The 12,971-nt window shown below is 39.5% G+C and overlaps 1 protein-coding gene and 1 long non-coding RNA gene across 3 annotated transcripts in view; one reads left to right on the forward strand and one right to left on the reverse strand.

Moving 5' to 3' along the window:
* The window catches only part of LOC111259749 (uncharacterized), a 14,548-nt gene extending 4,247 nt beyond the window's left edge, over positions 1 to 10,301 (reverse strand). Inside the window, exons 1-3 of the mRNA XM_022831962.2 lie at positions 10,017 to 10,301; positions 8,824 to 8,922; positions 8,228 to 8,545 (exon numbers count right to left, since the gene is read on the reverse strand). Coding sequence (XP_022687697.1) covers positions 8,228 to 8,545; positions 8,824 to 8,922; positions 10,017 to 10,025 — 426 coding nt within the window. The 5' untranslated portion in view covers positions 10,026 to 10,301. The remainder of the gene's footprint in view (positions 1 to 8,227; positions 8,546 to 8,823; positions 8,923 to 10,016) is intronic.
* LOC111259750 (uncharacterized) overlaps positions 1 to 12,971 on the forward strand; it is a 28,258-nt gene that overhangs the window by 260 nt on the left and 15,027 nt on the right. The window lies entirely within an intron of this gene.

The raw sequence follows: 12,971 nt of genomic DNA on the forward strand, positions 1-12,971 counted from the left end.
ATACAGGAAATAGAACAAAAGATCGCTGTAACGTGCACTTCTGTTTATCTCACCTGGTATGTAATTAAGATGTTCTATTTTTTTTTTGTAATTAAGTTGTCAAAATACACCTTTAGAGTTGCGCGCGAGATATTACTAAAGAATAGAGCCTTGTGCATAATAATACAGTGGTTCGTCAGAAAATTTTTCGACGTTTTGTCTTGATAAGCTGGATAACCAGACCGTAAGCATTTGTGTGAGCCAATAATTTTCAGGACTTTTTTTTTCTAATATAGGTGTTTACGTTAAGAGTACAGAACAAATATTTGCCGAAAAATCGTTAAAGCTTAATAAACACTGTTAGATTAACCCATTAAATAACACAACTTTCACACAAAGCCCACTCAACTGGGCTAAATGTTGCGTTTCTTGAATACATCCATTGTCCTTTCGACTTCGTTAGATCCCTTTTAGAGATGCTCGACTAGTCACCGAAATACTAAAATGGAACAGTACATTTTTCGTGATTGATCTTTTTTTGAACGTTATATATTTCTATTGATCTACAGACACGCACTGAGCGTAATTAAAAAGATATCTTTGAATATTCGTCCAAAGATCACAAAATGACGGATGTTTTTGTGCCTGCTGACTTTTTGACACAAACAAGTGTATGACTTCTAGTTTAGCTATTGGAATGTAGATGCCCTACGGAAAAACCTTCTGTTCGTAGTAAAATCTTTAGTCGACGTGACCAGCTATGAGAAGGCCATTTGGTCGTCCGTCGATGTTCGTATAAACACTTCCAGATGTCTGTCGTTAAACGTTTGATGACCGGATTTAAGCTCCAGGGCCCTTTATAGCCTTTCCAGGGCATGGTTGTTGTTGATCCGAACACATTACGGACTTAAGAGTGATCTTATTATCTGTTGTGACTAGCATGTAACTAATTCAATATTTTTTTATAAAATTTTTACCTTTATTCTCCCTTGAGAGCAGTATAAGCATACTCGAACTTATCTTTATTAAGATGGACCAGTCACTTATCAGGCAGCTTCTCGTTAGCGTGTTGATTTTCGCAGTGTTTTCGGTAAAAAAAAATACAAGGATACATCATGTTACTTGTCTACTACTGCTGCTGCTGCTGCTGCTCTAATTGTAAGCCATCCTCACTGACGTAGATATTATCTATATCATAAAAACCAAATAAACATCGGGTTCTATTCAACAGCGAGTGAGGTCGCTACGCGTCATGTAAATATGTTATAATAATATAAATGTTGCACTGGACGCCAAATACGTATTGATGTCTCGACGTCATCTTAGTTCAGTCACTACTCGAAAATTAGCCATATTATGCGTCCTTGACGCGGAGAGCTGCCATTACGCACGACCGAACGTCGGATACATAAACGTGACCGCGGACATTCCGGAGGCAGTAATAGCAATACGAGTATTGGGTACGGTATAGTTTGTGTGCCCTCCGAATACAGCCGGCAATGGCTCGTTCATCCATCGATTCGTAAATCGATGATAGGAGATTTAATGGGCAGGACTTTTCAGCATTCAGTTAATTCAGAGCAGGCATCAGCACTATCAAAATGAAAAGGTTTGGTCAATCGTCGAAAGGGTGAACGTGCTGAGCGTGAATAGAACGAAGTGTCCTGTATTTACTTGTAACAGGGGATTAGAGCCATGTGGCAAATGAGTAGCAGTGCTGGCTGGATTACGATAGTATCTAATAGTTACAATAGCAGTCTCATCGAGCAGTAACGGTAACATAGATGGAATTGGATGTCTCTTCCACCATAATCGCAGCCATTTTTGTAGCAACAACAGCTCCGAAGTTGTTTTGAGGCTTTGAGGCTTGCGTAGGCTTACATAGGGGAGTCGAACGCCTCATTTTTTATTTACATAGGGGAGTCGAACGCCTCATTTTTTATTTGGATCGGTTAGCTATCACGACATTACCAGCCCGTCGCCTAGCAACGGGGCCCGGTCTATGTCCCATATTACCTTGCCCGATTCCCACATCCCCCAGGAGCTGGCGATTACGCGCGTAGAACAATGCAGTGCTTATAATAATTTTAGCAGTGCTGTCAACAATGCGGGTGGCCAATACGTGTTCTTTGGCAAATCTGGCCGATTTCGTCAATAGCGTAGATTGAGGCAGATTGTTACAGGATGTCGATCACGTAGCCACGCGAAGAAGCCAATAGCTTGGGAACGTTGTATAGCTATTTAGGGAACATAAACGTCACGCTAGGTATAGCAGATATAACAGCAGGTATAACAGAGGGAAAAGAAGATCACGTCCTGGCATACTAGAAAGGTTCTTAAGTGAAAGATTCTATTTCAAGTGCACTTGCAGTTCTAGTCGTAGAAAGCTGTGCCTGCGCCATCAGAGGGAGAACTTTTTGGGGAAGAGCCGAAGAGCCGGTGGGGACACGGCTAGAAACCTCTGTTAGATACTTTGGGAGTGTAATGATGAATGTCCTACCCTGGCGTTTCGCTGCATTCAACATAGCACAGTGATGCGAGACAGACCAGCGACCTATGGTAGCGTGTAAAGCATTGGCTGAATGATGTGGATCGTTGGCAGTATCAATCAAACGTTTTCAGTTAAGCGGGTGCATGCAACAAATTGGAAAGCTTTGCAGTCACAATGATGATGCGGCCAATAGTGATAATTGTCTTAACGAAGTATGACACATCAAATGATAACACAACGTTTGTTTAATGGCGGACAAAGATTAATCATGCAGAGATGACAAGAAAAACGTCGTTGATAAAGGACTTCGATAGTATGATTCAAACAAAGCCAAAAAGTACACATTTCGTAAAATAACATTGAAAGGACCAAAACAAGGGATTATTCTCTATCATATGCCTGTTCCCATTTTGGGGTTACAAATCAGGTGTTTCTTTACATTTATTACTCTTATCGTCGGATCGTACTGCCGTTACTGTACGGACATAAACGTTTAGGCATGTACGTTCTTGGCTTATATATGGTTTTTTCCGCATATTGCTGACCCAACACGTTCCGTTGTATAGCAGTGCTCCTGCGTGTACTTTCTTTGCTCTTGAGAAAACTATTCTTTGGTATTATACATCAACTGGCGAAATTTTAGCTTTTATACTATATATAGGTGTAAGCTTTTAATTCGGTGTTTGACCCGTTATGCTGCTGAGGCTGTCAAGTGAATAAATGGGCCTATTCAACAAAATATTAGCATAGGAATAATGCAATAGTGGCAGCTATATCGTTTTATAAAATAGTAGCGCATTTATGAAGCGACATTATTCCCCTTTGATGTTGTCATTATATACTAAAAGACAGTTGGCATAAGTGAAGAGGCAGCTTGTATTGCACTATACTAACAATGCTTTACATATGATATGTCTGCTAGGGTTATCTACCGTCGGCGTTTCCTTAACCTTGTATCTAAATGTGTTCACAAACATGTGTCCACAGTCGCTGAATGTCTTACAGTCAATCGAAGGCTTCGTCTGCAGGACACGTCTTTCTGCATCTACAGCACAGTGTCAAAACAAGGAGGTGTGCATCCTAATTAGCCAATGACATTATCAGCGATACTCACACTAGCACCATCAGAAGAGGCCTATTGCTTGTCCTTGGCCACAGAAAGGCCTCCCTCGCTTTCGATGGTGTCGCAATCATTGAAGTAATGAGTGCGCAGTAGAGAGGCCTACGTACTTCACTAAACAATGTCTTGTTATCTAAACGTAGTCAGTATACTGTAGTAGCCCCCCTACTAAAACCGGACGGGAATAACAATTCTGACTTAATCGTACGAAAATATACATGAAAACAAACAATGTTAAGGGGGTCACCGTTCAGTTGGACGATAAACAAAGAATTAAGGTGTGTTTTCGAAGATATTGACCGCTGCTACCAACAGGAGCGGGGTGACTACGCTATTATAAAGAGTGACTATACTATAAAACGTGAGAGAGTTGCGTTAAAGCAGATTGTGGCTGTGATATCTACACAGATTAGGCTGTTGTGATCTAGGTTCGAACCCGGGTAAAACATGGGAATATTTCAGTTTAATTAAACCAGCGTCTGAGAATTCAAGTCCAGTATCGATTATTATAGTTATTATTACCACTGTAAATATATTTCAAACGATGTATAAACGAGCTTAACTAAGCGGTTCGTAATAGTGAGAAAACTTTATTGTGTAATAAAATGATTGGCATTTCCCCTCTATTCATAGGTGCAATAACATCCCCTCCCTACCAACGTAGTACGGGCCCTGTCGTCCCCAGTCGGTTGTACATTGCCTTTTCTATCATCGGTAACGGTCAGTTATCACCCTTTGACAAACAAAATAATTATACTATTTCCAACACTGATCTATAGCTTTCACACTTATTTGGAAAAACAGTAAATTTCGACAGAATGGTCGCTGTAGTTCATTAAGCACGACTGTGCTTATTATTCATTGGCTCGTTTGTCGATACATCTGTGTGTATCTGTGTATTAGTTATTTCATGTACGTACGTGTTTTTAGTGGTAGTAACAGGATCAGAAACTAGCTTGCCCAACAGATGTGGCATGTGCAATATTAACAGCACAAGGAGCAATAAATACAGAAAATTATCATAATATAACATAATAGTGAGAATTAACGATCTAAAGTGGTGAGTTTGTGATTTAAAATAACTGTAAAAAAATAACTAACTGTAATGAACCCCCTGCAGATAAGCAATCTGTTGTTCCATCCTTGCGGACATATTCTCTTTGGGCTAACCTGGAAAATTTTACCTAAAAAGATAATTCGGTTGCCACGCAACAACGCTGGGTTGCGGAATACCCAAGTGGTAAAACGCCCGCTAAGTAAAAATCAAATAGAACTAACTACTAGTTGGTTAAGGTAAATGAGCATACGATATAGCGCCCTTTCTTATTTGACCTTCCACGCCCCTTAACGCATAACTCCCACGCTTATTAATATTAAGCGAAGATATTGCAAGTATCCCGTATTAAAACGGTCTTTTTGTCAGTTTCTTGACGTTGTCAGCTCAATAGAATCAGCGGCGGACCGATCGAAAAATCACACGTCCACACAGATGCGTTGATTCATACGCTCATGCACAAACGACATTGGGGCTCAGATCATAGCGGTACAAATCTATAATGTATTGATTCGCTATTTCAATGATGGCACTCAATTTCATAGATGGCCGACGATTTTTCGATTTGTCTTTAAACTGATGTCGGTAAACGCCTTGAAGCCTACCAGCGTTGAATCCGAGCGTGTTGAGACACCTGTTTACAGGGAAATACAGTTCTCCATTGAACTGTTACAGCTATCAGCGTGATAGTGACCAGATGGCTTACAGATATATATCTGACGAACGGCCATATTCATATACGGTGACATTACAATCGATGGGCTGATGCCATGTTATTTCGTCCACAAGTTTTTTATCGCAGTATCAATAGTGAATCGGCTGTAGGTGTGAGCTTTATGAGGTGATTTAATTTTGAGGAAATAACATTGAAATTTAGTTGTACCTTATTTGCTCTTTCGACTATGCCACTGAAAAGCTGGCAAAAAGGTTACGGAAAAAAGCGAAGCGCTCAAGTAAGGTATACCAAGCTTCCAGGAACTGTCACATACATGAACAGAAGCACCTGATACTGCCTTGCGAAGGGAGTCCGCGCCGTAAGATTGATCAGCCACTTTTATTACTACGCGCGTTCGTATGATTAGGAAGCACTAAACGGAAACGGCGTTTTTAAGTAAATCACGGAGGGAAATGTTTCACTGTAAAATTGTTCTCAATGCCTCTAGATAAGGCATTAACGACAATTTCCAATATATGCCATTGTAGTTCAAATAGTCATAGTTAGTATGTACACCAACAGAGGGAACGCGTTCGGGTCCGTAGATTATCCATCATCCATTGAGGAATCCTACTAGGAAAACTAGGTCTCAGGCGGAATTTACATTATTATGTAGTATTGTAATTTTACATGTTATTCTAATAAAACCCTTTTTTATAAAGTCTCTTGGAAGTCGACAATTGCACTGTAACATATATATTAAACTGAAGAATTCAATAAAAAAACGAATCCCAACAAAAATTAGATCGTTTTCTCGCGCCTACTGTTTAATATAAAATTAGCTTACGGCTCATAACAAAAACATTTTCGCTGTGATTTTATATGCACCGTTTTTCGAAAAACCATCAAATAACAAAATCATTATTCGCGATGTTATTTTTACAAAAGAAATCACTTCAATCAATAATAAAGATTATTATTATTATATTGTTATTAATAATAAATATTATTATAATTACTAAAGAATCCAAATAAAGTTTATAAATTTAATCCAAATAAAGCTTAAAACGCGGAAAAAATTGTTAATATTACCATAAATATCAACCCTTTAAAATATTCGTTCGATGATAAAGAAACTATGTAAATAAAGCTAATGGATTGAATTAAACCACTGGGTCATTTAAAAATTATTTTAAGAAATAAAATGAAACTACAAATACAACAAAATATAAAAGTAATAAAACTTATCTTTCATGATAATGAAATAGAGAAACGATCCTGCACGTGAACGATTCCCGGCAAGTCTCACACATGTGGGTCCATTCAGGAAAGGGGTTGGGAACGGCGTCCCCATCGTTCCGAAGGCTATAGTGCTGTGAGCTTTTATAGAATCGAGCAGATTCGAAGATAGCAAAGCTATCATACCAGAGAACGTAACATGAATCGAATACCCGTTGTTTATATTTATTGCTTGCCATGTGCAAATATGAAAGCAGACGGGTGCTTGCCTGTTATTGTAGATGCAAAAGCCGGGAAATTTGGGTAAGAATCGAAAGCGATAACAGGATTTTCGCTTGTTGTGATGTCAGATCAGCCATCGACTGGGCTGCTGGCTATACTAGGACTTCGGTAGCCGTCGGTACGACGCACTCGATTAAAATCGGTCCTTCACAACGTTTGCGTAATGAGGATATACGTCTGTTTATATGGTAATGATATAGCGCGGCCAATATGTGATTCAGATAGGAACAATATGTTGATTTACACGCTATAGAAAAAAACCGCGATTTCAGAGTTTGCTTATTGATTTTTGCGTTGACCCGTTTCCGCTGTTACGTAAGCATTTAGATTAATAGAAAATATGTTGAATAGGGTTAAAAGTAATAATATATCGCTCGGCAAATCCGAGGGCGCAAATAATGATCTTTTGATTAAATACCGACACATTTCCTACTACATGCTACCTTTAAAAGCATTGTTTTTTTTTGTCTAGTGTTTCGCCTCTATGCACTATACTAGCAGTGAACGTATCAATCACACTGTTGTAGAATACTGTTTGTATTTAGCTTTAATCGACGCTTGAATAGCGGTTTACAGAAATTTGAAGGTTATCTACTTGCAAACGTCATAACATCCACTTAGGAAAATCACTTTAGAGTGAACTGTGTATAGCGTGAGAACTTCAGTGAGAAAAGTTCGCAGCAGTAGCTCGTGTTTCTTAAGTACCCTAATGGGAAATGTAACGGGTAATTGCGGTTTGGAAAATACGATCTTAACATCCGTGAGGCCCAAGTGGGCCTTTCTAAAATGGTGTTCCTTAATGTAGCAATAAGACGTCCGCTGGAATCCATCGCCCAAAGCTAGCTATTCTATTTCAGCCATTCTACTTCGTATTTCGTGATGCCAATATATAACCAGCAAAATTACAAGAAAAACAGTACGGAACAGCCCGAAAGCAGTCTGCAATATAGTATATATATGAGATGGATTTCTTACTTTACTTTGAGAAAAAAAAAAGCGGCACCGTAGAAAAAACACGAATCGAAGTGATTACTTGTGACAACAGATAGTATTTAAGAACGATTTGAAGGGTACCGGACACTGAAATTGTTGCAACTGTTATGAAACCCACGTCGCGTGCTTATATCTATGAATTTAGAAATTAGACTATGGCCCGGTATATTTATGTCGTTATATAATATAAAAAGGAGGAGAAAAATCCGTGTCCTGCTGGCGGCCCTCCGTTCTAGCACAATTCACAATGGGCATTGAATCATTTTTCAGCGTTGCCACAAGGAGTCATGTCGATAGACATTCTTCTAAGGAGCCCGCTGTTTTCAGTGAAAACGTGCAAGTATGCACGTTGCTTAACCGTTTACCTACACAGCTTTATTTAACGGATTCCGGCAAACGAAGATATGGACTCACCCTGACGCCGCCCTGATTTAGGTGCTGAATGCTGTCGAGGGCGCCTTTAGCATATCCACCAAAACCTCCAACATATCCCCCGTAGAGTTTGGACCTCTCCGGAAAGCCGTAATCGACTAGTTGGAGGCTTCGATGTCCATGACTGCCAGGGGTGAACCTGTGACTACCAAAGTGACCTGCTGATAATAAGATATTATGGCCTCCATAACCCCCAAGGCTTCCAAGGCCACCATAGGAGAGGCCGCTTCCTAAACTGCTAAAGCTATGCATCCCAAGAAGGTCACCTGATGCTGCTTCCTGAGGAATTGTCGCTCCGTGCTACACACCATATCGCCAATAGAGAAGAGAAAAATAGGAAAACAATGATACAGGTAGCGTGTAGTTACATATCCACTGTACACATTGACTACAGACTAAACAAAAAAAACACTGAAAAAATACAAATTAAAATACGTGTGAGGCTAATTTAAGAAATGATTCGATCTGTTGACACAAACGATCGACTATACTCGTAGTATTTTAGTTGGATGTTTTCATTAACATGAAAAGTATGAGGCATTTCGGGCCAAGAGTCGGCCTCGGGAAAACTTACTAACCTGAGTGTAGGGTCCTCGATAGCTATACTGGTACGACTGGCCGTACGAACTCGAGTGTGCGGTCGCAGTGATTGACACGAGAGCAGATAAAAGAACAAACTGAAAGCCATCCGACCAATTAGGCAGGAAACGACAAGTGTTACACGCGTTATCTCGCTGTCAGTACGGAATATTACATGTGGAACACTCTAAGTAGTGCACCCAGCTAGCCGGAACTCGCATATATTTAGCTATGCTTTGATTAGAGATGACGCATGTCGTCGTCGACGAAGCCATGCGATAAGTTTTAATCTGTTTGCTCGGACCCAACAGCGTTGAATCGACGTAGCATGGGGGCAGGTAGAAAGCTGGTATCTCTAGCAAGCGGCGTAATAATAATGAGCAATTTGGGAAATATTCTTCGGTAATACAGCACGCCAAAGAAAACCTGTGTCCTTCGCTTCTTCATTCATTGTTTCTACTTCGCCGTCGAATTTCTACGATGTGTAGTCACGTGGCCGAAAATAGTATGTTCTTTCTTTTTTATTGTTTCTCCCAAGCAAATTTACTATGTCGGTCAGTGTTTTAGGCAAAATCATTCTGATCTAGTTGCATTTTTTGATACTTGATGTGACATCTGAGAAATAACCTTTGTGAGTCGTTAGGTGCATGTCCATGAGCCATTTGACGCATACTAGATTAATTAGCACTAAATAATTAATGTGGAGAGGCGTAGCTGTATGTAAAGTATGGAATGAATTAAAAAAATAATGAAAAAGAAAAAAACGCCTTTGGAAATTATTTGTCGCAGATTGCTGTACGTACTTTATGAGACAGCAAGGCACCGGGCGATTAGATAAACTTCACGGTTTATTTGAAGAGTTCAAATCTAGAAGCAAAACACCTAGTGCACTTCAGGGAAGTGCTGCTAAAGGATACTGTGTTACGGTCACGCGCACTGAGAACACAGTTCAATTGTCTTTCATATTTCCGGTGAGATTTCTAGTTATACGATCACACGACCTGATTCCTTATTAAATAACTAGCACCTATAAATAGTTGGTGAAAAATCTGCAAGAAACAAAAAGTGAACTCATATATCCAAGCTCTTCACGTATATCACGATGCTGATAAACGATAGCTAAATATGGTAGGTAATTAAATTAAACTCCGAAGGCTTTTTAACAATTGAGGAACTACGTATCAACACGCACCGACTTCATATTCTGACGTGACGTTTTCTACTCTTCTTTTGTGATGGCACACACGCGTACACCCAAAGTACTATCGTCGTTACAGTCTAGGGACAGCTTTCCCTATCGCATAAAATACACACGAAATAGACAACGCTGTCAACGACTTGCCACTCGAAAAAGCAACAGTTAAAACACGGATGGATAACCAATCTTCAGTCGCAACGATGCGTACGTCACATCAACGCGACGTGGAAGCTTTACCGGGCACGCGAGTCAATTACGATGGACAGTTGTAAGAAAAATGAACGAACGACAACGTGAATCACTGGGCTTGTTTATTCAGACGCGCGCCCCCGAGGGTTTGTCGACCGGGCAGGTATAAGTGGGCGCGGGTTTTGTAGACACCCTCCACAACTTGAGCTGCTGTTTCGGCATCAGCATCTGTTTCGTTCGTTTGGTCAACCCTCTTTCCTTGGCAAGGGCATAGCAAAAGTAAAGGCGAGCAACTGACACACACGGTAACAATAGTAGGACTCAATACTGGTGACAGTTGCTTACGGCATTGCAGTATTTTAGCCCTTCTATCACCATTGAGAGATTGCTATCGTCGTGTGTGGTCTGTGTACGGTTTGACTTTAATGAAGTTATAATTAGAGGTAATTATTTCCCTGTAACGGGATTTCGGCGAAGATCTTTAGCATCATTCCTAATTAAGCGATGGTGTGCATATATAACTGATGATGATGATGATGATGCTATTTAAACTACGCATCTGTTAACATTTGCATAGCTTGTTACAGATATCAGCTGGTGAGCTTTCCTCAATAGTAGATATATACTCGCATAGCTATTCAGGCTCTTATTTCCGTCACTTATATAAAATAGATATTATGTACACACGGCCTTTTCTGTGACTGTTCGAATTTCTTATCGCTCCCAAGTGTTGTTTACTTCTCTTTCCAAAAATTCAATAAAGAAACATTTATTTTAAATGTAAATTTTTCAAATGTGACACCGGACAGGAGCGTATTGGTGTGTATTTTTAAAAAATTAATTTCGGCCTTGAAGAGTCTGGTTTTTCTCATTTGAATATAAACTTTTTCGATTGTAAGGCACGATAGTGTCGAACTTAGTATGACAATTTGTAAGTGTCTTGCCAATATGTGATTGCAAAACATTTCGGAAGCAATTACCTTTGCTTTCCGAATCTTTATTACGTTTATTGTTTATATGACAAAAAAAAAATCACTGCTTTATAGCCAGCTCTATGGCGGAACTATTGACGGCTTTACTTAAGATCCTTGTTAGTTAACAGCGTTACTATAATTCAGCAAAGCTGTCAAAACGTGAAAAAAAAACTGTGTCTACGCCTAGCACCTAGCCTAGGAAGCCTTAACAGTTGTTAAGGTTACAATTACATCATAGCTTGTACGCAGTTACCATGGACTGAAAAAAAATAGTTGGCCTTTTTCAACACTCTCACGTAAGACATAACTGAAAGTGTCCAAACTGTGATTAAATGCTAAAAAAGGATGGTATTTATTTTTCCAGAGTAATATTTACATATATATGCTTTATCATATTTTCGTTTGCACATAATACTTCTGTTGGCTGTTGCGGCGTTTCTGTTTTCTTTAGGAAGCCCCATTACAACTAGAGAATAGCAGTCTATTACGTATCTTCGCTCCCGTCGAGGCCTCGTATGCTTTGTATGGCAATTCACACGATAAGAGGACTGTTCACTGCAGAACGGTACGACATAAACGAAGTTCAACTCACTGATGATAGTAATGTCTTTAAACAAGTTCTACAAACGTTGAATAAATATAATACGTTACCGTATGACAATATGAACCACTGTTTTTATTCACACCGGCGGTGTTGACGGGGCCTCAACTCGACTTGCGTACGCCATTACGTTGATGCACGTACGCATACGTCGAAAAGCTTTTCACAAAACGAATACTAGTCAATCGATATACATCTCTCATCCTATAGGAACAACGATTAGTCATTGTAGCATTTTATAGGACGTTGCCAGGATGGCTTGTCTGCATAGGTATATATTTTATGGCGTGTAAAAAGTGAGAATAATCGTTATACGCTAGTATATGCCGGTTATGATTTTTGATTGTTAAGGCTTGAATAGAACATGTGGCCCGATGAAATCTCTTGATATTACTGGACATGATTAGGCCACAGCGCTATCGGGTGGACAACTAGAAACAGAACGTCGTTTGATACTTTTCAACGAAGCTTTTGTCTTCATGGAATGCTGGTGAAGAAGTGGTCGGGATAAATGCAGCTCTTCAATAGAGAACTTTCGAGCTTTAAGTTCCCACCCGACAAGTTTACGCTGTGCCCACCTCTAGTTACATAGTCAGGTAGTTGTCCGCGATACATTGGACGACTATGCTAGAGATGAGTACACTGTGCCATAGATATCTTGTTTGTTTAGTTATATATAAGGTGTCTGATCACATGGATCTTATCGGTGTTCTGGCGACTTTTCACCGTCACAGAATAAACCAATGATTCATTAAAATATATGATACGAAATGTCGTCAGTATGACTCACAGACTCTCCCAGGCCAGTTAGCTCACTTACACTGCTCGTTGATCTACCAAACCGCTATGTAATAAAAGCAACTGACATATAAAAGGATTAAATAGTCACACTAGCAATAGAGTGTGACAATAAACCTGTTTTGGAACGCCTTAAAAAGCACACATTAAACATGACTTCAAGCGTGTCTTTCTCTCTCTTTTTTTTTTTTTTTTTTTTTTTTTTTTTTTATAAATTCTGATCATCAGTTATCGACAACGACGGTACATACAAAAATGAAGAAGATAAAATAGGAACCCTACGTATTTTTTTTTGCGTTGTATAATCGAAAGTTAGTTTCCGTCGTATTTTTTCGATTTCAACAAAAATATCGAGGCGTTGCCTAAGCATGTTTAGCGATTTTTATT

Source organism: Varroa jacobsoni, unplaced genomic scaffold (genome assembly GCF_002532875.2).
Source record: "Varroa jacobsoni isolate VJ856 unplaced genomic scaffold, vjacob_1.0 scaffold_363, whole genome shotgun sequence".
NCBI classification, from domain to species: Eukaryota; Metazoa; Arthropoda; class Arachnida; order Mesostigmata; family Varroidae; genus Varroa; species Varroa jacobsoni.